General features: G+C 33.6%; 1 protein-coding gene across 1 annotated transcript; it reads left to right on the top strand.

The window, feature by feature from the left end:
• The first annotated feature begins 24,999 nt into the window (after positions 1 to 24,999).
• On the top strand, positions 25,000 to 27,448 carry LOC109179490 (NAC domain-containing protein 2-like). The gene is made up of 3 exons (XM_019328992.1): positions 25,000 to 25,604; positions 25,698 to 25,972; positions 26,971 to 27,448. The coding sequence occupies exons 1-3, from the start codon at positions 25,415 to 25,417 to the stop codon at positions 27,331 to 27,333; spliced, it is 828 nt and encodes a 275-aa protein (XP_019184537.1). The 5' UTR covers positions 25,000 to 25,414; the 3' UTR covers positions 27,334 to 27,448.
• The last annotated feature ends 38 nt before the right edge of the window (positions 27,449 to 27,486 follow it).

Below are 27,486 nucleotides of genomic sequence, written 5' to 3'. Positions count from 1 at the left end.
AAATGATTCGACCTCGAATCTTGTAAGCATTGTCTTCGATCCATGATATCACTTGAATTGGGCCACTATAATACTTTCCTCTATCGAATGGAATTATTATTGGGCCTTCTTGTTTCTTCCACCAATGATTCTTTAAGGATGTAGTTATGGGCCTTGTGATGAGCCCACTATAGACCCTTATTGGATTCCATGTGTACTGGTTCTTATTATTCTCCCCTTCTTGAAAAGGATTCGTCCTCGAATCCAAATATTCAATGAAAGACAAAGTAGGAAGCTCACTTTCTGTTTTATCACGCTCATGGAACTTTTTCTTGGGATGCTTGACACGAGTCGCTCCAATCATCATCCTACAATCAACAAGTAAGGCAATTAAGTCTAATGACACATCATGAAATTTAAACATTCTGGACGGTAATAATTCATCAAAATGAGACATATTAAATTTAGGCATCTTGTTTGAATTGTCAACAAGCACAAAATCTTTCCTCCTAGAGCTTAAGGGTAAACCAAACACAAAATCCATGGAAATATCAAGTAATGATTTAGATGCATTGTGGTGGTAAGCAGCACAATTATGAACATAAGATTCTACATCTTTTTTCTTCTTTGGCCAATGAAAATATCCATGCAAAACATCATCACTCTTTGGAAAACCATTGCTCAAATCCAAGCAAAAAAAGCCAATCCCATTGACTTTGAACGAAAACCCCTTGAGCAAGTAGTATTTCACATAAGAAGTTTTCAAATGTGCCTTTTAACTTCCTAGTGGTTCCTTATCTCTATCAAATAAAGTTTTAGTAAAATCAAAATTAAGGAATCTTGGATGTATGGAGGCAAACAAATTATTAACACATCTAGCAAGTAGCTCATTAATAGAAACATGACAAACAAATCTAGAGAATTTTAATGCATGCTTTTGAAATAAAAATGAGTAAATAGTTACTCCCCTTCTTTTCTCTCGCTTACTATCCTTTTTTGTTACCAAGCGAGGCTGCACTTTGATAGCTATGACTGGTTCTTTGCACTGTACCACTGATAGCGATTCCTTTGTTTGGCTACGAACTAAGTTAGAGGACTGGAGTGGTGACTCCAATTCTAAACGTGGAGGTTCCAGTTTGCTCTCTTTGATTTCTTCTTTCTTCAAGGCTGGTTTGAGAGCTTGCTTCGATCTCTGTTGAATTTCTTCTACTTGTTTTGGAAGTAGAGGCTTAAGCACATGTATAAATCTATTATAGGTGACATTGCATGTGTTGTTGAGTGCATTATAATAAAAATGTCTATCATGTTGCCATGACCTTCCAAGTGAAACATGTGCAGTACGCATTGGCACAATATCACATAGAACCTCATCATAATACTTGCCAATACAAAAAGGAATAAAAGCTTGTTTAGTCACTCTCACATCCCCTGAATCAATAAGATTATACGGTTGGGGGTGATTGATAAGAGGTAACTTAAGGTAGTCCACCATGGCTGTACTAGCTAAATTCATACATCGATCCGAATTGATAACGATAATGCATCCCTTTCCATGAATGTTTCCCCTAGTATAGAGTGGCGGTTGCACTTGCTTAGGGTGTTGCTCTAGATTAGTCATTCGAGTGCTTAAACCTTTCATGGCAAAGGCTAGAGCATCTATTTTCTGCTCTAACCTCCTACGTGTGTTTGGAACCTCTTCAGTCATCTGTAGATGAGAAACAAAATCTAAAAACAAGAAGATATGTGAGTATTCATGTTAGTGAAACCAAAAAGTTGGCTCGCTCCCTCACTATTCTCAGCTCGCAGGTAAGAGGTGGACTATATAGCTATGGGGGTGCACTACACACTCTTACAAACACACATTCCACTCGTGTATCGCTCAAGGTGGCAGATACTCTCACAAGCCTTTTTCCAAAAAGGAAAATTCTAGTCCGGTACTCAAGTTGATATGGATTCAACCTCAAAGTTTAAGAAAACGTACCTTGGAAGACTTCACAAGACTTTGAGAGTAAGGGTGTATCGCGAGATAGGTAATAAAATTGAGAGCAAGAAGCAAAGAAAAAGGACAATACGAGCAAAGAAACTAAATAAGATTTGAAAGAAAAAGGAAACCAAAGAAGGAAGTATGGCAGAAAGATGTGCAAGACCAATATCAAAAGATAGAGACCAATTAGGAATCTATCAATAACTCCTTCCAACCTTATACTTTTCCCCTTCCTTGTCCCTCCAAAATTCTCCTACCAGCCAAATTCTTTACGCAACCTTATTCATCTTCTTTATTGCTTTCTCTTTTTTCTTTTTTTTTTTCTTTCAACTTTCTTGATTTTTTTTTTGATTTTTTTGATAAATAACCTCCAAATAATTACTGCATATATCACCAAAAATTTCGGACCAAGTGGTTCCACACAAGCACTTCAAAACAGAATCAAGAATTTCAAGAATCACCCAGAAAAACAAAAACGCTGCCCTTATTTTGAAGATCAATATCTCAATGACCGTAAGGAAGTAGCAAGTGTATAATATATCAATAGAACGCCCCAGAAGAGATCTATAACATATCAAAATTTCAGATAAATCTAACCAGTAAATCCTAACCAGTAAATCTCGAGATATAGGTCATTCTTTGAAACTGGTCATAGAACGCAGAAATCTGGACAGGGTGTGATTGCGCGTAAATGCGCTATGGATATAGGTAAGGGTGAGATGGGGGTTGTTTTCTTGACTGAATTTGGGGTAATATGGTGCTTAGGAGGTGTGAGGTATCGTTGATATTGGATGAGAAAAAGGGAAAACTCTTTCGGTATTGTTTTTCAAGAAACTGGAGAACATGTATCAAGATTCAAGAACACAAACAAGAATGCAAAGGAAATTTTTTTTTTAGGGTTTTTTTAAGGAATAAGACACGAATAAAAGTAGTATGTAAGATAAGAACGAGATAAACCTAGAGAAACAAAGAAACCAAATTTCTAATGATAATGAGATAAACCTAGGCTCTGATACCAAATTGATATGAACCTAGTCCAAGGTTCAAATAAAGATGGAGTATTGTCCCAAGAATGCTCTCAAAGTAAAGATAGAGATGGATCGAAATACCTTAAACCTCACGAGAAACCCTTTGTCTCGAATCCTCAAAGACTTGGAAGAATCCCATTATAGCTTCAAGTACCCAGATGATGCAATCTTCAATCAACTAGAGTCGGATCTAGTTTCCTTCGATTCAAGAACGAGTCCACGAACCTAAATCTAAGGTTGAAGAAAGGAAGATTGATTCGAGTCCACGAATCAATTTGCTAGTCGAGTCCACGACTAGCCACTAATTGAGTCCACAATTAGCCATAAGGTTTCTTACACAAGTGTAAAGAAAAACTTAAGAATTTTATTGAATTGAAGTCTGTTTCAAACTGATATGGATGTGCCCTATTTATAGGTATAGGGCAGCATTGTAATCTAAATACAATAGGAAAAAGAGTCCTAAACCTAATCTAGAAAACAAGTAAATAGAGTTTTATTTAGAAAAGGATTTAAGGAATCCTTTCTAAATACAACTAGTGTTTTCTCTTTTATGCCAAACAATTTAAATTAATGATGACCAAAAATAATAGGGCTGATTTGGGTCTAATTTAATCACCAAAATCAGCACTTAAACAATTATAAAAAGCCTTGAAATCTTCTTCATCTTTTGCAAATGGGCTTGACTTGGATTTCCACCATCTTTGAATATCACCAATGAAGAGTTGTCTTAATCGTTTGGACTTGGGCCTTGTGATTGGCCCAATTGGTACTCTTGATGGATCTTCATTATGTTGGGCCGCATCATCCACATTGCCTTTGCGACTACACACGTCACAAATAGAGAATCACACACAACGGCTACACAAGCCTTCGTGATATCACCCATCATGAATTGATATGCCTTCCTTGTGCCCGATTCCAACCTTGTGGCTACCCCCAACCTTATGTCTAGTTCCAACCATTACCTCCAAGACCCTTGTACATCCAAGTCCAACCTTTTCCCTCCTGGGACCTTCGTCCCCCACCAACAACCACCAAGACCACCGATTCATAGTACACGAAGGTACTGATCACACACACGGCAACACATGCCACCCAAGAAATACGTGAACCTTACACAAAGGTCACAAACTCCATAATCGCGTCATGGCCACCACGAGGACCACTGCCGTACCTTGGTGACTAATGTCCCATACCATTAATCGTGCAATCCAGGTATAGCCACACACACTACACCACAACAGGAATCAATCAACAGATCACAACGAAGATATGAAACCATACTCAATCAAAGAATGGATCACAGTCCAACAACAACGATGATTAACACAAGTAATCATCAACCAATAGGAAATGACAAACAACACACACGCTAGCGTTTAAATACCGAACTAGCATGCTTATCAAACGGGTAAACCAAACATAGTTTCGAAGAACACACAAGACCCATCACGGTTCAACGAATCACAATGTTGAACACTTAGCACGATTCAAGACACCAAAACCTACATGGATTCCTACCATATAGTTCTAGACATACGAAACATCAAGAAGACGCTCAAATAGTTCCACAAAAGAACATCGGGAAGTCAAAAGACCAAATACCGAGTCAAAAGAATCACGGGGAACAAATCCCCCAAAAACCACATAACGTTCCCCGCGGGTAGGGCCACGGGTGGACCACCACCCGTGGTTCCACCCGCGGGAACCCTCGTCCCACGAGTGTGTACCCCGTGGGTGGGGCTGCGGGTGGAGCTCTACCCGTCGTTCCGCCCGCGGGTACATACCTGCACAACAAATAATCCCTTCAGGGATTTTCAACACCAAGCTCAAATTCAAGTACAAAACATGTCAAATCTCACCCAATACAACAAAATGACTTGAATCAAAAGAATAGCCAAGCAATGGCATACATGAACCCTAAACACAAGCTCTAGATATGCATTTTCACAAGACAATGCATCAACACTCACATTTCATAGCAAAATCACATGTAGAATCCAATAAATCATCATATAGGTAAGCAAAATAGATTTTGTAGAGCATGGGTTACCTCTTGTAGAAAAAAACCTTCACTTAACACTTCACCAAGCTCCTAATAAGGCTCACCTTCCACACCCACTTCAAGAACACACCAAAAGATCATAAAGATTCTACCTTTAAGGAAAGACACCTTAGAAAACGCTAAAAACACAAGATAAACTTAGATCGTACCCTCTTAGATGCTCAAAGGTAGGCAAGGTGGAATCTTGAAGACAAACTTTGAGGATTTGGTAAAGCCCTAACTTAGCTTGGAAGAAAAGCTATCTAACTTTTAGAGAGAAGGAGGAGCTCAAGTTTGGAAAGTGTAAGGGGAAAGAATGAGGAGTGTCCTCTAGGTTAGCTTGCAATTATAACTTAGGGTGAAATGTCTTTATTACCCTTACTAAAATGAAGAGGTGTAAGGGAACAAGGGAACTACTCATAAAGCTTTAGGTATAACATTTGACTTTGGGTTGACTAGTCAATTACTAGTCCCCGACTATTAAAAATTTAGGAATTTAAGGAATTAAATTATCAATTGGATTAGGATTAATTACCCAATTAATTCCTTAATTGAATTTGGATTACGGGGTGTCACAACAGCTTTTGATAAACATTTTCCTTATGATTAAGCTACTTATTAATCTATCAGTCTATTACCCATTAGGTTAGATAACATTGTTCATCCAATGGGACTACTTGAACTATTCTACATGAGGATCAAAAGGTGATGCCATTTATTTATTTTGTTGCATGATGGAAACATTTAGCTTGGTCTGGTTTAATATTAACCTCTATTACCACAAGAAATTGTTAACATGGATTACGTGTCTCTATTGCAACTATTTGGAAATTATGCAACTGCATCTACTTCAAAAGAACAAAATGTTAAGGTAAGTTGGCTGTGGGAGCTTTAATAGAGGACTTAAATAAATAGTGGCTTTAAAGTTATTTTGGACTACTTTAGGAACATTAAAAGGGGAAAATTTGTCATTGCTATGAACCTTTGCTACTACAACGATCATCTTGCCTACTATTTGGTAAAAGATATGCTTTGTATCTATTTGCAATTATTATTGTGCACTTTAACTCCCTCAAGTAGATAATCATCAAGATTTACTAACAGGAGCCTTATTGTTGAAAGGAAGTATGCTAAGTTATCTCTGTTATGTTTTCACATCTGAGTTTCTAGTGACAGAATTTCAGTTCATTTTAAAATCGCAAAAGAAACTTCCTCTATAATTTAAATCATATTTCCCTGTAAAGTAGACTTTATTTTTAGAGGAAAATGCAGAATTAATTTCAACTGACTTTGTTTTATTTGTGAACATAATATGCCTGATGTCTCAGCATAACAATAAACGCAAGGGTAAAGGAATTGCTCTTCCACAATCTGGAGAACTGATATTGCAACCTCCATCAATGGCTATTTTAGAAGAAGATCATATGCAAATACGAATGATTCCTACGCCACCGAAAATTGTGCGACGAGAGTTACATGATACTGATTCAGAGCGTACAATATCAACTGGTCCAAGCACAAGTAATAGTCATATGGCAGGAGGACCATCAACGAGCAGTTCTGAACTAAGCAGTCGCAATAAGACCTTTATTCATCCTATCGGCAATACAACGTAAGTAGTTTTGAATGCTGGTGTTTTAGTACTTTCAAAATATCATTTGTTTTTATTTGTTTCTAAATTTGTAATGCATTTCAGATTCGAACCTAGTAGTGTGCACACAAATATTATGCCTTGCATTAAGCGGATATTCCCTGAGGCAGTTAAAACTTTTAAAACTGCTCCTCAACATCTTAACTTTGGTTTAATGAATTCAAGGTAAAGCATTATACATTTGGCATAATATTTGAAAAAAAAAAAGGGTTGCTAAAAGGCTATTTTTTTTGTTTTAGAAACGACATGAATGGGATCCTAATGACGAGGATACTATTCGGATGATATTTGAGAAAATGGCTGCTAAATTGCTTGCTGACGCGTTAAGTGATGTGCGCACAAGATTGGCATCAGGAAATGGAGTACCAGGATGGATATATGATCCTGTATTGGCCCAATACCATGTCATATGGAACAGCAATGAATTCAAGAAGATAAGTCAGAAACATAAGCGTAATAGGAACTCAGATTGTGGAGGAGTAGGTCTATCATTACACACTGCAGGTTCTATCCCTATCACCGAACATAGAAGAAGACTAGTAAGTTATATACAATCAATTAATACCTATTTTTGAATAGAAAGAAAATTTATATCGAATTTATATTAAGTATTATTTCTACTATTGTTGAATAGAAAGAAAAGCTTGGAAATGAACCTACTTATACAGAACTATTCAATGCTACGCACACACTTAAACGAGGAGGAGGATATGTATGCCAAAAAGCGCAGCAAGTAATTGTAAGATTCCCTATTCAATGTTGCTTTAATATAGAACTATTCAATGTTATTGTTTTAAATAATTACATATCTTAAATATCAATTATTAGTTGAATAAGAGAACTTTGCTATGAGTTTTTGTTTTGCTATGAGTCTAGAAAGATTTATTATTACAACAGTTCTAACACAAGCCAATTTAGACAGATAAATGTGAGTTTCTGTTTTACTATGAGTTTCTATTTGAGTATAGTTGCTTACCATTTAGTTCTGTGAGTTTCTGTTTTGCTATGAGTTGTTCCTAGGCTATACCTAGATATATATGTCAAAGAAATACCTTCCCAGGCTGAAATAACTGAAATAAGTAAGTGAAAGAGGATAAACGCGAGCATTCCTATACAATTCAGAGAGACCTGATGATGAAACGTGTGTTTTGATCAGTAGAATCATCCAAGAAATCCCCTGTGCTACTGAATCCCCAATAACCATTGCTGCTATTGTAGTATTTTGCAGAACCACCTTCAACTTCTGCATCCCCTACATATTTAACTTCCCGGTTTCCCTCATTGATAGGCACATCACTTCCACCAGAATTTACATGCAAGGAACAACCATCTACACTGTTTGAGTATAGTTGCTTACCATTTAGTTCTGAGCTTCTGTTTGAGTATAGTTGCTTACTATCTACACTGTATGCATAAATATTTGGCTTCAAATCAAGTTGCTTACCATTTAGTTTACAATAAATATTTGGCTTACCATCTATACTGTATACCATCTACACTGTTTGAGTATAGTTGCTTACCATTTAGTTCTGAGTTTCGATTCTTTTGAGTATAGTTGCTTACCATCTTACACTGTATGCATAAATATTTGGCTTCAAATCAAGTTGCTTACCATTTAGTTTACCATAAATATTTGGCTTACCATCTACACTGTATACCATCTACACTGTTTGAGTATAGTTGCTTACCATATATTTAGTTCTGAGTTTCTGTTTGAGCATAGTTGCTTACCAATTTAGGCTTTTTTTTCCTCAGGAAACAGTGACAGACTTGAAGCAAAAACAACCAGAAATGGCATAAACAACAGTGTGGTTAAAGGCCACTGGTGGCGTGAGGAAAGGGGGGTCCATTTCAGGATTTGGGTCGGATACCCAACATTACTTCCCAGAGGCTATGATACACCGGAAATCAAATATTGGGCCATCAACTTCACATGCATCTTGCGTGCCTAGTACCATTGGCGAGAGAAGGGAGTGTCAAGGCCACGCAGATTTAAGACATGCTGGGTGGCTGACCAGGAGAAGGACTAGCTTAGAAATTCACTTGCTAACGAGGCTCGAATTAAGCAATTAGAAGATCAGAATCAAGCAATGCATCAAAAGCAAAAGGATATGGAAGAGCAATACCGTAGTATATGTGAGACTGTCCAAAAAATGGAATCAGCATTTGCCAACTTTAGTGCACAGCTTAGTAGTCCTAACTTGGATGGTATTTACAGTAATGATGATACACAGCCCCCATCCGATCAGTCTGAGGATAATACACTATCCCCCCACTCTGATCAAGATTAGATAGTGTAGTATTTGAATGTTTTTAACATGTATTTTGGATGGTGAAACAATTGCTACAACCTTTTTTTTGAAAGCAAATTGCTACAACCTTATTAGCATGTTTAGCTAATATTTTGACAAATGTATTTTTGATGGTGAAACAATTGCTACACCTTGATTTAAATGATTGACTAATGTTTGATTTCCCTAAATTGTTAATTGTATTGTAGAATTTAATATTGTAGTGCTGAAATTTGAATTTCAATTGTAATAGGTCAAATTCATTTGATATTTGCAGAATTTTAAATTTTATTCTTTTTGTTAGTAAATCTTACCGACCACCCTAGTGGTCGGCTATACAAATTTTAATTTTTTCTTTGTAAATCTTACCGACCACCGGTGGATGGTAATTCTGACCAATTATCAACCACCAGTGATAGGAAATATGCTCCCCTTATCCGACAACCATTAGTTCCGACGTCCTAAAAAAGAAGCCGGTATTTTCGACCACTTTGACTAGTTGTCAGTAATAGCTAGGGCTTTTTTTCTGAATCCACAAAGTGGTCACTAAGTTTGTCGGAAACTACATTTCTGACCGAAAATGCCCCTTTTCCGACCACTTTTTGGTGGTCGGAAAAATGCAAATTTTTCCAGCAGTGAGATATAGATATAGATTTAAGAGTTTAGTAATTATGATTTAACTTTGGGGTTAGTTCTTTGCTGATTTAGTTTTTAATTAGATTTATATGTACTATGTAGTTTTACTAAGTTGCACTCTATATGCTACATAGTATAATAACAGGAAGGAATGGTGAGTGAGAATAGGATGAAAAATAACAAGTGAAGGGATACAATTGTGAGCAGTGATGTAAAACTCGGCCGCCTAGCCGCCTAGGCGCCCGCCTAGGCGCTAGGCGGCCACTTACCTTGGAGTTTTGGCCTATAGGCGGCCAAAACTCGGTCGGCCGCCTAGGCGGCCGCCTAGGCGGCCTGGGCGGCCGCTAGGCGGCCTAGGCGGTCAAACTCGGCCGAGTCGGTCAACTCGGCCAACTCGGCCGAGTCGACCGATTTCGTCCGATTTTGACCGTTTTTGACCAATTTTGACCGATTTTGTCTGATTTTGACTGATTTTGACCGATGTCGTCTTTCATTAATTATTGATTTTAATATTATTATGACATTATGACTTATAAATTATCATTATTTCATTTATTTAGATGTGTTATTTGAGTGAACGTTGAAAACAACCTCATTATAATTGTCGAACTACAAGTCTGTCACTATTTTTTTTAATTTTTTTGGTGCCCGCCTAGCCCCGCCTAGAATCCGCCTAGGCGCCGCCTAGACCGCCTAGGCGCTAGGCGCTGCCCGGCCGCCCGACTAGCGCCTAGCGCCTACTGCAACCTTGATTGTGAGATACTGAAGTCTGATAGTGTGAGAGAAATTGTTGTGCCCTTTTACATGAATGAACTGATATTCTTAAAATTTAATGCAATGGCGTCTTGGACAAGTCGACCCAATTGTCATAGTCAAACTTTTCAAAAGTGTTTTGTCAAGGCTGATATATAGATGTCACAAAGTCGCTAATCGCGGATATACATTGAAATGAGAATATCCAAATATGTCAAACTTTTTTGTTCTAATCCTATTTTTGTTCTGTACCGACTAACAAAATGAATACTAATTTTTAATATTTTTTTTCTCTCCACTGGAAGGGGAATACCCATGAAATTTACTTGTCGTTTAACACCCTTTTGAAGGATAGGAATTGACTTAAGTATTCCTCTCCAAGCAGTGGAACAGTTGCTCTTCGGATGCCAAGTTGAACAATCAGAAGATGAAATGTCATATTTGGCTTTAAAAAGTTTGGTCCAAAGACAATCCTCATCTTGGATGAGTTTCCAGCCAAGCTTAGCTAAGAAAGTTTGATTCATCAGTTGGATGTTACGGATGCCTAAGCCTCCATTCGTTTTACTTCGGGTGACGACATCCCACCTCACCAGGTGGCATTTTCTTTCTCCCTCTTTGCTGCCTCATAAGAAATCTCTGATCAGTCTTTCAATGGAAACAATCACTCCCAACAGCAATAGAGTTGTTTGCATGGTGAAATAAGGTATGGCGGATCGGATAGAACAGATTGCGCCAAGATTTGTCTTCCTGCAATAGATAATGTGCTCAATTTCCACCCCGTTAATCTTGTTTGTTGTCCATTCCATACAACCGCGAGTCTAGAAGTTGTCAAACATTCCATAATGTTTCTTCTCCATGTACTGCTAAACCCAATGTCTTGTAAAGTGTCTTCAATAAAACTCCAGGCTAATCGATCATAAGCTTTTTCAATATCAACTCTCATCAACATCCAACCTGTTTTTCCTTTCTTATTCTTCATAGAATTTAGTATCTCCTGGTAAATAAGGATGTTCTCCGTGATTTGCCTTCTTGGGATGAAACTTGTTTGGTAGTTGCCAACAAGTTTTCTAAAAATGTGTTTGAGCCGTAATGTCATGATCTTTGTTAATAATTTGAAAGACAAGTTACATAGGCCTATGGGGCGAAGCTGTTTGACAGGGTTAGTGATCTTGGGAATTAAAGTAATAAGTGTGTCATTGCATCCAGGTGGGAGATTGCCTTCCTAAAAAAAAAAAGTCTTCGCAAAGCTAGTTAAGCTATTTCCAGCTGTTTCTCATGATTTTTGGAAGAAATCAGCACTAAAATCGTCAGGACCTGGAGCCTTGCAGGGTGCCATTTCAAATAGAGCTCGCTTAACTTCTTCGAACTGAATTGGTCTGTTGATTTTCCTCCCGATCCGAGTCGCTAAGTAATGGAAATCTTCCATGTTGCAGTGAATGTACTATGCTGTTGTTTTCGGCAAATTATTGTATGGACCATGGTCCATACAACTTGTGTGTACCATGAATATAGGGTACATTTTTAATATATTAAAGGTACATTATTTGTGTACTGAATGTACATTATTTGATAGTATGTATAAAATAATGTACCCTCAAATAATGTACTTTTAATATACAAATAATGTACTTTTAGTGTATTAAAAATGTACTTTTTATTTATGGTCCACACAATTGTGTGGACCATGGTCCATGCAATAATGATTGGTTATTTTCAGCAGAGAAAAGATCTATTAAATAGTTGCGAACATGGTGTGACAACCCAAAATATTTTTCCTAAATTTCTATTTTATAAAGTTTAAAAATATAATTTCTACGTTTATTATTCCAAATTGCAATAGTTATGTTGTGCAACCGAATGTAACATGCGCATGGTGCATATGATGCAAAATGACGTCGTTTTGACTAAAAACGCGCGTCTCACTTAAAAAAAAAAAAAAAAAAAAAAATCAGGTTCGATTCTCAGCAATAGCATTATTGTGGATATATAGTTATGAATTTCTGGATATATAGTTATAAATTTGTGGATGTATAGTTATGAATTTATGGATATTTAGTTCATTCATTGTAGATATTTAGTTCATTCATTGTAGATATTTACTTCATTCATTCACTGTGGATATATAGTTATGAATTTCTGGATATATAGTTATGAATTTATGGATATTTAGTTCATTCATTGTGGATATTTAGTTTAATCATTGTGGATATTTAGTTCATTCATTGTGGATTTTTACTTCATTCATTCACTGTGGATATATAGTTATGAATTTGTGGATATATAGTTATGAATTTCTGGATATATAGTTATGAATTTCTGGATATATAAAAATGCTATTACCGGGAATCGAACCTGATTTTTTCTTTAAGTGGGACGCGCATTTTTTTTTAACCAAAACGGCGCCGTTTTACAACCGTATGCATAATTTGCCTCCAAATTGTTGACCCAAAAGTCTATCTTGAGAGAACCTAAAAAGTCATTTTTCAATTATGAAAGCCCAAATATTTTTCTCTAAATTCTAGAATTATTCTTTAGCCCAAATGAATTTTATTCTTTAAGTCTTTCCAATTTTGGAAACCCAAACATAATTATTCTATGATTTAATTCTTGAGTCCAATGATTATGTTAGAGCCCAAAATATTTCTAAGCCCAATATTTCCTTGTCCAATCTATATTTTATCTCTAGCCGAGCCCAATTACCACTTATAATCCAAACCCAATATACTCAGCCCAACCTACCATATAAAGTCTAACCCAAAACCATTTATCAAAACCCTGTCCCCTCTTTTTAGATATTTATAAACGGGTATGTATGTAATCAGTATATGTAAATAGATATATTTGTTTGTGCGTTGGAAAAGAAGCAAAGAAGCAGCAGCTTCAGCCTCCCTACTTTCTTAGCTCATCTCTCTCTTAGCACACCTCTCTCTCTCTGCTCGACATAATGGAGAGAAGAAGCAAAACCCTCCCTGTCTCTCTCGTCCTTCTCTCCAACCTTGAAGCGCCGGTGAGCAGCAGATCGGTTGGTCGGCGGCAAACCAGCGTGACGGTGACAGACAACTTCGAAGCAAAGATGTCCTTAGTAAAAATAAAAAAAGTCATTGAGAATGATTAAAAGTGTCTAAAAAATAATAGTTGGGATGTTAAATGGTAAAAATAATATTCAGAGACTAAATTTAGAATTGTCACAAAAAATAATGAATCTTTGGTAAAATTAATTATAAAATAAATTAAACTATAAGCTCTAAAATAAGTTAGACTAAACATAATATATAAGTAAAATTGACATTACTAGTTATCATTTGTAAAACTAATTCAGATTTCATACAAATTTACCAAGTTTGAAAAAAAAAATGTACTATAAAATTGGTTTATTATTTTTTACTCCACAAGTGATTATCCAACCAGAAACACAAATGTGAATATTGGACATAAATATTCACCTTTTTCCTAAACAATTAAATGTTCAATCGTTATACCCTACACCACGATGCGCGTAGCACTGTGCGCCGCGCGCCTCCCAAAACGACGTCGTTTTGGGATGCGCGGTAGGAAATTGCTGTGATTATGTATATTTGTTCACACAATTATGTATATTTGTTCATACAATTATGTATATTTGTTCATACAGTTATGTACATTTTTTATACAATTATGTACATTCTTTTTATACAATTATGTACATCCGAATCAGAAAATTTGTATGTATTATGTTAAGAGTTGATGTGTATTATGTTAAAAGTTTATGTTTATTATGTATTATGTTAGATTATGTGTATTATCTTTTAAAAAGAGTATGTATATTTTGTTATATAATTATGTACATTCATGTATACAATTATGTGTATTCTAGTATAACATTATGTACATTTTTGAACATGGGTTTTTTTTAAAGAAAAATTAACTGTCATACACTGAGGCGGAAAATTTCAAAAATAAAAATAAAAATTAAAACGACGTCATTTTGCATCTGGGTGCATAGTATAACGCGCGCCGTGGTGTACGATATAAATTGCCTTAAATGTTAGTACGTATGTTCAATTCACTTAGACCGCCTTGCATCCCCTCAAAAAAGCAACGTCACCCGACAGCAATTATTTTGCCCGTAGATTTGGGTTGAATATGATAATAACATACTTTATACTTTTATAGTCTCTTGATTTCTTTAATTATAATGCGTATGACCAATTTTACAATATCAAATAATAAAATTATTATCAATTATTATAAAAAGATAGTGATATTTTTATAAATAATATAATAATTTTAATTTTATTATTTATAAAAATATCATTGCTTCTTTTTTATTTATAATATTCTTAATTTGTAATGAATTTTAAAATTAAACTGAATGTGAAAAGTTTTAAATTTATATCAAAAATAAAAAATATTTAGTATTGATTGATATAGAAGACTCTAAAACACTTTCAATATTTATAATAATTACGGAGTAACATTTTTACTATTTAATGTTGTAACAATTTTTGTAATATTAAAAAAGTGAAATCAATGGGATGATACAATGTGCAGACAGACATGCTGCCGTATGAAAACAATGGCGGTTGCTTTTTTTTTTCATATTTTAATTCATTTGACCAATCGAAAATTCCAACAACAATGCTTTCATTTTCATGCTTAAGCGTGACAATCGCTATGGTAGCGGTGGGGTCATGTCGTGCATGGCCTTTTTGCACATGATGCACATAATTCATTAATCACATATTGATTAAAAAAATAAATATTTATGTCATGTGATAATTATATCTAAAATTTTAAATTTTAATAAAAAATTTATGATTATTGTATTTTATGATAATTATACCTAATTATAATATATAATTCAAAGAATAATTTCAATTTCTTGATTTAACCATTAATTGGTGACTATAATATTTGAACATGTTTTTATATTGTAATTTGCTTTTGAAATGTTTAATGTTGAACTTTTACTTGTATAAAATAGATATTTTCATGCATTATATTTTTTAAAAGTAATGTTATATTGTAATTAAAAAAATTTGTAGGCAAACTCAAGAAACTCATATTAGATTAGTTTTATTTTTTAGTTGAAATTATAATTGTTACAAAATATAAATTTATATTAATTTTTTAAATTGGTGTTTTAGTATAATTTATTTGCATAATTGGGTACAATTGTTGAATGCTTTGTGTTTTTTTTTACTAAATTTTAAAAGTTGAGATATAATTGTCATAAAATGTAAAAGTTTAGAGTTTTTATTTATTTATTTACCTACTAGTCTTTTTTATGCGCGATGCGCAAAAACATATGCCCAATATTTATATTTTTTGAAATAACTAACAAATTCCTACTAATTAAAATCTATATGAAATCAAATTTATTTATTATAATAATCAAATATATAATGTCTACAAATATTATTATCATTAAAGAATATAAGAAAATATATGGCGGATGCAAGTGCATTGTAACAACAATGGAAAAGATAACGAAAGTTATAACGGTAATGATATTTTTGTCAAAAAAATTATATAGTACAATTCTAAAAGTACAATGTACAAAATGATTAGCATTAAAAATATTGACATAAATGAGGGATATAACTTTGATTGAGACTTATTATGTTTTTATTTAGATAAGCCTTAATTAATTAAATGTGTGTGTGTAAGAGAGAGAGACAAGAATAAAGGATAAAGGTAAATTTAGAAAGGATTTCAAAGTATATATGAATGTAAGTATAATGAGTTATTACATTAAAAAAAAAAACACAAAATTAAATTTTAAAATAATTTATAAGTATTTAACAATAAATACAACATAAAATTATTATTATTATTATTATTATTATTATTATTAATTAGTTTTTAAAATTTATTATAACAAATTATATAAATACATTTTTTAAATATACTAACTCTATTACAATTTAATATTTATCATATATCTTTCTCAAGTTATTATATAAAATACATTTTTATTCACATCGAAACGCATTTATCATGGGATTTGTTTTTATAGTAACTGTATATACACGACAAAAGTAATGGAATATGAATCATTGAGGGTGGGTGGGTGGTCCAGGTAGGGAGTCACCTAGTAGCTTCGCTAATCGCAAGGAGGGCGGGCGCAGCCCATTCTTATTCATGGGGAAAAAACTGACGAACCACATTACTCCCTCCTAAACCTATATTTTCCATTGGGCCCCTTGATGTATTACAAAATTGCATCCAAGCCTCTACATTCATCGCTAGTTCCCAAACATCCCAATACTTTTTGAAAAAAGGACAAAATAAATTTCAATTTAAAATCCTTGGAATAAAATAAAAGATCTTCTCCTTTTTTACTTTATTTTTTTTTATAAAAAAAAAATATTATAGTGGTTGAAGAAAGTTCCTAGAAGTTGAGCACATGAAAATTTTCCATGAAAAAAATTGATAGTATTTTTAGATAGGAAATACATGTTTTGATAAAAATAATAAATGTGACGATTATTTCATAAATTTGAAACAGATAAGTAATTAGAATCGAGATTTTTTTTTAATCATCCTTCTTTTAAGCATTAGACACTTTGGTAAGGTGCTTTAAAGATTGAAACCCAAAAAAAAATTTAAACAAACTACTCCGTTGTTTTTTTAGTACTATTCCATATATAATAGAAGTAATTAATATTTTTTAAGAGTACACTTAACATTTTCTCTTTGTAATTCGTGGCGGAGGCAAGTGTATGCCTTGGGGGCCCCGGGCCTCCCCCTCCCCCAAAATTTTTTAATATTATATAGGAATAAGGGTTCAAATTGGCCACTGAACGTAACATGAAAATGTAATTAAGCCACTGAACGAAGAAAAAAAAAAGTGCAATTAGGCCACTGTACACTCCAAATGTATGCAATTTCACCTGATAGCAAGTTATCATCAGTTTTAGCAGGTTACCTGCTTACGTGGCAGCTGAGTTGGCATTTTTAATAATTTTTTAAATAAATTTTAATAATAATTTTTTAAAAAAATTAATTTTTTTAAAAAAAATTTGTAGTAAATTTTTTAATTTTTTTTGTAGTAAATTTTTTTTATATTTTTTAAAATTTTTAGTAAATTTTGTTATTCTTTTAAAATTTATTAAAAATTATTAAAAATGCCAACTCAGCTGCCACGTAAGCAAGTAACCTGATAAAATTGATGGTAACCTGCTATCTGGTGAAATTGCATATATTTGGAGTGTTCAGTGGGCTAATTGCACTTTTTAGAGTGTTCAGTGGTCTAATTGCACTTTTTTTTCGTTCAGTGGCCTAATTGCATTTTCAAATTACGTTCAGTGGCCTAATTGCATTTTCAGGTTACGTTCAGTGGCCAATTTGAGCCTTATTTAATATTAATTCTTTGTAAAAAATATTATATAGAATATTAAAATTTTATTGTTCCTTCCAAATATTTAGCCCCCCTCCCACTTAAATTAATCTTACAGTTATAGACTTCTTCATCTTCTTAACTTCTCAAGTTTTCTCCCATTTCAAATTATGTCTTCCCTATATTGTTGACTCACATTCACATTAAACCTCATTTAACCTACCTATTAGTTTTTCTCTCTAGAACCATACATATACGCGGGCATGCGGCATATGCGTTATAACAAGATAATTTGTTATTATTAAAATCTATGTATATTTTTCAAGTTAATTTTTATTTTTTTGTTTTTGTTTTCTTGTTTTTTTTTTTTATCTTTTTTGTTTCTAACTACTTGTTTGGTTAATTTTTGTTTCATATTCTATTGTTTATTTTAAATAGTTATTTTGTTTGATTATAAATAATATAATTGATATCACGATGCATTTGTTTGGTTAATTATGCATATTTGTGATTATGTGATAAATTTTATATTTAATTTAACATGCACAATAATGTAAAAATTATGTAGTATGTGTATTTGAGAAAACAATTGTTATTATGTTATGTTGTGAAGAAGGTAATTTTTAAGAAATAATCAATATTCTTTTAAAAGATGAATGACATTTTTTCAATCGTACAACGCAATGTGCATTGAAACACATATTACAAAATAATTTAATATAAATTCAATTATAATAATTGATTTATTCTAAACTTTATTAAATTTGTAATGTAATGATTATTTTGAAATATGTTAAACTGCATATCAATGTATTTGATTTAATACTTCAAGTCTTCAACTGTATTTGGCCCCCCCACTATTCAATCTTGACTCCGCCTCTATTTGTAATAAATTATGAAAATATATTTACAATTAATTGGACAAACCATGGCCAAATCAACATTACACGATGGGTCTTAATCATTTTATTATTCTAAACTAAAAATACATATATGAACACTCTAACACCATCAATCCGTTGAAAATTAATATTTAAATGTATAATCTTACTTACAATTTAGTCGTTTAGCTAATATACAACACATATGTTAATTTTATCAATATTTATCTTTATTTTATATGGAAGTAAATGAACTATAAAATAATTTGAATAAAATAAAGTAGCATATGTAATATAAAAAAAATAACTTATAAATTTGAATAAAATAAAGTAGCATATATAATTAAAAAAAAAAAAAAAAAACTTATATTATCTCGAAAGTAAAAAATTCTTCTACAGTACTGTTAAGTTTGAAGCAAACAACTTTAATTGGTTAATTAAGTAGTATTTTTATCTTGGCGGCTTGATTAAGAATAGGGCAAACCTGAATCAATTTTGAAGATGGTAATTGTGAACAACATAGAGGCATGGATAGATGGTTTATAGGTAGATCAGATCAGACATGTATTTTTAATGTAAAAATTGATCTAAAGAAAATGACTAATTAAATTAAAATTATTAGATCTTGACATGAAGTCGTACCAGTTAGGATAAAGACGAAGACAAGAGGAGCCCATTGACTTGTGTGTCTTTGTTTTCATTCGACTTGGTTCCAGATTAAATGAATCCAACAATGCTTCAATGGGAAATTGGGAACTGCAATCAACATTTAAAATATTCATAAATGTTAACATCTTCTTCACAACATATGTATGGGCCATATCAGGCGTGAACTGGTGCCCGAATGCGAAACTATAAGTCCAAAAATGCACCGTGCAAATTACTAAAGTGTAATTTAAAAATTTAGAAAATAGATTTTAAAAAATTTAAGAGTGTAGAGTATAATATTTAAAAATGCATTTCAAAATTCTAAAATGTGAGCATCGAAGTAAAATTCACAAACTCTAGCCGGGCGTTTGGTTAGAGTGAAGGAATTACGTGAGAAAGGAATTGTAATTCCATGGGAGATGAATTACTGGAAACAAAGTGGAAGTTTAAATTCTAATGTTTGGTTTACAGGAATAAAATTACTGAGAATATCAATTTCAATGTTTGATATACATGGAAATTGAATTGAAATGGAATAAGTAGTATAAAGTGCAAAATACTCATTGTTGTTGTCAGGCATCAATTTTAGGTTAAAAAATAGAGGGTAATTTTGTCTCATCAATATCTTTTTTTCTTCCTAAAATTCATGGAATTAAATCCCAAGGGGGGCATGAGATTTTAATTCCATAAAAATGAGAGAATTGTAATTCCGTGGAATTGCAATTCCTTCCAACCAAACTAAGAAATTTAGTGGCCTTTGGAATTAGGTGAAAATTAAGTGGGAATGGAATTTAAATTCCCTCCAACAAAACACTTGTAAGGGGCAGGCTCTGTTTGGCAGAGCTTATTTAGGAGCTTATAGTTTATTTTAAGCTACTAATAAGCTATAAGCTCTGTTTGGTAATGCTCCTAAAATAAGCTCCTAGCTTAAAATAAGAGCTTATTTTGGAACGCTACCTTAGGTAACGTTTCAAAATAAGCTCCTAGCTTCCTAACTTTTTTTTTTCCATCCTTATCCTTATTATTTTAAAGAAATGACATAATTTATCCTTCCGAATTAAAACTCTTTTTTCTTCTCCTTTATCCGCAACTTTCACCATAAATATTATTATTATTATTAGTATTATTATTTATTATTATTATTATTATTATTATTATTATTATTATTATTATTATTATTATTATTATTATTATTATTATTATTATTATTATTATTATTATGAGATTTGCAACAATATTGTTACATCATTATGAGATGCTAGATCATGATTATGCTAATAGATTTATTTTAAAATGTTAATTTTTTTTAAAGACAAAATGTTAAATTTTAATATGTAAACAAACTAATTTAAATTTTATGAAGATGTCATTTTTAGTCTTTTTTACATTTATCAGCTTATCAAAAAGCTAATTTTACCAAACACTTTCAATCATAACAGCTAGCTTAACAGCTCTTCTGTTTTCAGCTCCGAGCTTATAGCTTTTCAACTTTCAGCTCCTTTTCAGCTTTCAGCTTTCAGCTCCTAGCTTATAGCTTTTCAGCTAGGTTTGCCAAATAGAGCCTTAGTTCACGGAATGTTAGATTAGCTTAGAGAATGTAAGATGGCTGAGAATGTTAGATTATTAGGAATGTTAAATTCATGTGTTTGGTTTAAAATTAAGGAATGTTAAAAGTGTACTTTTATAATTTTTTAAGTTAATTTTTGAATTGCACTTTTAACTATCAATGAATACACTTTTGTACTTTTGCGAGTTTGCATGCTTGCACCTAGGTGCACATTCTCACCTGATCCATTATATATATATATATATATATATATATATATATATATATATATAGAGAGAGAGAGAGAGAGAGAGAGAGAATATTATATATATATATATATATATATATATATATATATATATATATATATATATATATATATATAGAGAGAGAGAGAGAGAGAGAGAGAATATTATTATTGTACTTTTAGTATCATAGAACATAAGGTGCTTTGTAGTTTGCGCATTGCAATTTTGTGAGTTCGCACCTAGACACACATTCTACTCACATTCTCATTCAATTTATTATATATTATACAAGGAGCTGGTTCTGGTGTGAAAAATGAGTTGAGATCTGAGCTGTAGATTAGTATTGATCGAATAGACTAAAGTTGAGGGGCACGTCTTTTAAACTATAATGCTAATTAGGGTTTTTTTTTTCCAATTTTCTATAATATCATCAATAACCGTTTTTGTTAGCCAACTTTGACGGTATCTTCTTTGCAGCCATGTTCCCTAATCTCCATTGTTAAATTGTTTATAATTCTTGAATGTTAATCTATTATTGTAAGGTGCAAAACTTTGAAACTTTGAGTTTATTAATTTGCACCATAAGGTGCATAACTTTGCACCTTAAGGTATACACCTTTAACTGTAAGGTGTAAAACTTTAGAACTTTATGGTTGCATAAATTTGCACCTTTAATTTGGGTGCATAAAGTTGGAAATTAATGTGTATAATTTTGTCTCTTAAGGAGCACACTTATAACCAGTAATGTGCATAACATTGAAATTTCAAGTTCATAAATTTGCACCTTTTTTTTTTTTTTTAAACCAACGAAAAACCACATGCATTAATAAACACCAGAATTGTTACATAGGGAACCGATACAAAACGAGGAATACAGTCAAAATACTCCATTCTATCCTCCCCTACACAATTTAGAGCTCTCTTGGCTAAATAATGAGACACCATAACACGTTGGCGACGGACATAGCGAAAGGTTACCATAGGCAACTGACATAAGAGCTCACGAATCTCGTCCACAATTAAGTCAAACAGTGAGATGTTGGCTCCCCCCGCCACCGCCGTCGTGACTAATTGAGCATTAGTTTCAAGGATTACCCTCTCCCATCCCCTATTCTTTATCCAACTAAGAGCCTCCCTTGCTCCCATTGCCTCAGCCTCCTTAACCATATACAGTCCCTGCTTAGCAAACATCACCACCCCCATAACCGACCCATCCCAGTCAAATATACTCCACCCAAAACCCATGCGCCTATTCATAGAGTCCATTGCAACATCTATTGTTATTCGAAGCACTCCAGGGTAATAATGAGCAACCTGTGCCTCTTGGGACTAGGCAAAACGGCGTTCGTAGACTCTCCTCCATATCCCTTATTCTTTCGCCAATTTTGGGCATACAACAACGCATAGCACACTATTGTTTGTGGGTCAGTTTCCTTCTCCTCCATAAATTTGCACCTTAAGGTGCATATATTAACCTTCTTCTCACATGTGAGTGATCAGAGATGGTTTGAAGATGCAAAGATAACAGGCAACAATGAAAAATATGACTTATGAAGACAATTGCGTAGTTTTGCTTTAGAGTTTTTTTCCTTTTGTACTTTTTACCCCTCAGTGCTCGAATTTAAACAAAATAAATTGTCGTTTAAAATTTCTAATCAATGTTTGAGATGCTTCGATGACCATTGGATGGACGTTTGAGATTCAATCCCAATTTTCACCTGGGAGAATAACCTCATCTGATCTCACACACACACACACGTATGCTTAAGTGAGAACAATGCTTATTGTAAAACGTATCACACGCACACGCACACACGCACGCACGCACGTACGCACGCACGTACGTACGTATGCTCAAGTGAGAATAATGCTTATTGTAAAACGTATAGAATAGTCTCACCCGCCCATCTAGGTTGATCAACGGCAATATATATATATATATATATATATATATAGAGAGAGAGAGAGAGAGAGAGAGAGAGAGAGAGAGAGAGCGATCATATGTGGTCATGTCATTAGGTGTGGTCATATCTGTGTCGTTTAATCAGTTTAATCTAACGGCAGTGGCTAATTCTGAGGATTTTCGCGCGTGGGGGTGTTATGGTAATTACAGTGGCCATTTATAGTGGTCGGGTTCCAGAATACACCAACAGTATTGACAACATGCACCAATAGTGTAATAAAACACACCATAGTGAAACACACCAATAGTGTATTCCCGAATACTGTATGGTGTATTTATTCATATCTAATGGCGCGTTTTTTGTGATGCGTACTTAATTTGTGTATGTTTTTTTTTGTGCATATCATAACATGGATTGTGTATATTTGTATAACAATTGGTGCGGCCGCACTGACTACACGAGAAGACGTTGCCGCACCTGAACTTGGCACCAATGGGAATCTACTAATACACCAGAGTAAGGTTAATAATGCACCAATTACACAAATAAAACACACAACAATGTGATTTTCCCTATTCCGGTGCCTTATGACGAGTTTACCATTGCAGTTCGCTGAGTAAGAAATATGCGCGAAAATACTGGAAGAATCTTGATTAATGTGATTCATTGGATCTATCTAATCTAATGTCATGTAATTGACCATATAACCACACCTAACAACATGGCCACATGTGATCACCCCTATATATATATATATATATATATATATATATATATGAAGGCAATATATATTAAAAACATTTCAAAGTTTACAATAATTATGAAAATAGGGTACCATATTTTTTTGGCTTTTATCTTTATTTTTTAACTATTGATCAATTCAGATGGATGTTGTTAATTAGTGAAATATGAACCCGTGGCCATGTTTTTAACCACAAATTTAGAGTTCAACCAACTAAGCTACTCAAATTATTAGTAATTTATACATAAATATAAATTTATATAACATTTAATGCTATATATGCATATATACATATATACATATAAAGGGGTGAGGTGGGGGGAGTGGGGGCAGCTGCCCCACTGCCCTCATACTAGCTTCGTCATTGCACATCAATGGTGGAATATTAACTCTTTAGGCTACAACAAATGAAGAAAGTATATTGAATAAATACTATATTGTAATACAGTTGATAGTACACAAAAAAATAAAATAAAATAATTCAATATAATCAAATGGCAATATCAATATGGCATGGTGCAGCTCACAGCTGTAATTAATATTTTCAATTGTCAAAGATTCATAATTAATTGTTAGTCTCCCACCATTATCTTAAACTGGCTAACGACGTACGATCGAGTTGCTTTAAAATTAATTATATATTTTTGTTAACTAAATATTTAAATTTATAATGAGATTATACATGATTGATGCTTAGCAAGTTGAATACTTTTTAATGAGTTAAAAAAATAGATATATACCAATTTGAATAATGTGTTTTGTTTCAATTAAAATTTTAAATTGATAGTGAAATTGTGTGTCTATTTAATATATCGAGGTAGGATCACATGAGAACAATGCTTTTAGTAAAAAATGTGAAATAATAACAATTGTTCATCTGAATTGATCAATAGTTAAAAAAATAAAGATCAAAAGAAAAAAATATGATACCATTTTCGTAATTATTGTAAACTTTGAAATGTTTTTAATATATATTGCCTTCATATTTTTTGTCATACATAATGCAAGACTATTTAGAAAAAGCCTATAATAAATAATAAAGTAAAATATAATAATAAAAATTACTAAAATAAAAATAATATAATCCGTATAAATTATTCATTTTATTTTAACAAACAAGACTAATATTTTTTAATTTGTATTATTTTATTGACTCTTAGCTTATTAGATTATATATATAATCATACCCTAATTCAATTCTTCAAAAACACAAAAGCCACGTGATTTTCCATCTTAGATATCTATGTTAAAAAATAGTCCGTATTATTTAGTCCGATGTGTGTGTTGGAAGTGACGGCAGACAAAATTAGTACACAGACGAGACGACCATTCGCCATTGGGCATAGCCAAAACCGTCGACTGGCTCACATGAGCGCTGCCCTGCCCTTTTCATGTTTTCAGAGCCGACTTTACGTCGGCCACCAAACCCATCCAAATTGGTGACGGCAGCCGTGACAAAACCACCTCCCGTGCGCGGGCTGTGTACGTGGTCTCCCCTCATTAGTCCGTCGCTGTTTCTACAACCCACTCTTCCTCACGGTCAATGGCGGCGGTCTGACCAACCCCACCACTCCCCAGAAAGCTCGTCTCGACTTTCCAGATTACGCACCGGTGAAATTTACCACGTGTGAAATTGCACTACTGCGCCTGCTCAATCTATCTCATTCTCTTCGCTCGTATAAATATACCCGCTTCCTCGCATCTTCCCCCATTTCTCTCCCGAGTTCCACTGAAGAAAAGAAGAAGAAGAAAGAAAAGATGAAGAGCACCGGCGGAATTCAGGATAGTAAGCAGTCACAGCTGGAGTTACCTCCCGGTTTCCGGTTCCATCCCACCGACGAGGAGCTGGTGGTGCACTATCTCTGCCGGAAATGCGCCGCCCAGTCTATCTCCGTTCCCATTATCGCCGATATTGATCTCTACAAGTTCGACCCCTGGCAGCTTCCCCGTACCCTACTGGCTACTACTATTCAATTTCAGTAATTAATTATTATTATTTTCAAATGTATTTACAGTTTGTGAATTTCAATTTTGAATGCAGAGAAGGCCTTGTACGGTGAAAAAGAGTGGTATTTCTTCACTCCTAGGGACAGGAAGTACCCGAACGGTACACGGCCGAACCGGGCGGCTGGGACCGGGTACTGGAAGGCAACCGGAGCTGATAAACCCGTCGGAAAGCCCAAACCGTTAGGGATAAAGAAGGCGCTGGTTTTCTACGCCGGGAAAGCCCCTACAGGAATCAAGACCAACTGGATTATGCACGAGTACCGCCTCGCCAACGTCGATCGTACCGCCGGCAAGAGAAACAATTTGAGGGTATATATATTCCTTTTTCTTTCCAACACTAATTACTAATTCTATAATGAAACAAATTTACTCTAGTTTATTAGTGAAAAGATTCAAATATTATGACATTTATATAAAATAAATCTTTGAAATCTGATGATTTCAAATGAAAATTCAAACTTCTATACAAAATTTTCAATTTTACTATACGCCTTAAAACTCCATCTAGTTGGATTCAATGCTTCATTAGTAGCTAATGAGAAGATATTGGTACTGTTTGGTAAAATAGTTAGCTTATAGGTCAATTTTGACTTATTTAATCACTATTAGCTGTTTGAGTGTTTGGTTAATTAACTTTTTTAATTCCAAAATGCTAAAATTCAAAAAGCTGTTCAAAATAACTTTTTCAATTAGTTTTTTTAGAAAAGAAATTATACCAAACAGCTATTAACAGAGCTAATTTACCAAACACCTTTTTACAATCAACTAATGTTATTAACTAGTTATACCCACTAATTAATCCAAGCTTAATTAACCCAATCCGCTAACAGCTAACAACCATTTACCAAACATGGCCAATAGATCTACTGTCAACTAATGGGCTAGTCAAAAAGATATATATAGATGTGAATTTGATTTTTGCCAACATGGGTCGAGCAAGTAGGGGTTTTTAGTGTGATTTACTACTAATGTATAGTTTGCAAGTTATTACACAAGAGTGAGACGAAAATATAGATCCAGTCAAATTCTCTTTGGCCAGTGGATAGCCAAACTAGATATTGATTTTTCAATATAACAATCTTTTTACAGGAGTTGTTCAAAATGGAGTTTGAGTTAGAGATAAAAAAAAAACACACACACACACATGCACAATAGAGCAAATATTAGGGCCGCATGGACTGCTCTGTCGGGTTTGGGATTCAACTTTTTGGAAAGAATAGAGCAAATATTAGTAGTTCATGTTTTATATGAGCTTTAATTTAAGTTTAAGAAATGGTGTTTTCTGATTACAAATGTTAATGTTACAGCTTGATGAGTGGGTACTATGTCGGATATACAACAAGAAAGGCAGTGTTGAGAAGTATTACCTGAATGAGAAAGAAGTGAATTTCCCAGAATTGGAAGATGAGAAGCCCAAAATCACTACTACTCGAGCTGCCCTGCCCCCTGTAAACAATCAGAACAACTCGAGCTGCTGCTCGGAACAAGTGCAGTCGTCTGGCTACACGGAGGTAGAAAGCGCCCCCAAATGGGACAATTTCATGGACATTGGCCTTCAAACCACCTTCCCTTTCCCCTCCTCCGATCACTACTTCAATGACTTCAATCCATTTCAACAAGACATGCTCTTCATGCACCAACCCCACAAATCCCCTTTCAATTTGTGTTAGTTAATACACATTATTCAATCCTGGGAACGCATAATACCATGTTCTTTGTAACTATGGTGAAACTAGGATAGATATTATCTGTAATATTCTTTTAGGTAACTTTATTTCTTTCATATATGTTGCACTATGTTATGTGCATGTAAAGAAAAATAT

This window comes from Ipomoea nil, unplaced genomic scaffold (genome assembly GCF_001879475.1).
Source record: "Ipomoea nil cultivar Tokyo-kokei standard unplaced genomic scaffold, Asagao_1.1 scaffold0925, whole genome shotgun sequence".
NCBI classification, from domain to species: Eukaryota; Viridiplantae; Streptophyta; class Magnoliopsida; order Solanales; family Convolvulaceae; genus Ipomoea; species Ipomoea nil.
Note: the sequence above shows the minus strand (reverse complement) of the source record. Positions and strands in the feature narration are given on the sequence as shown.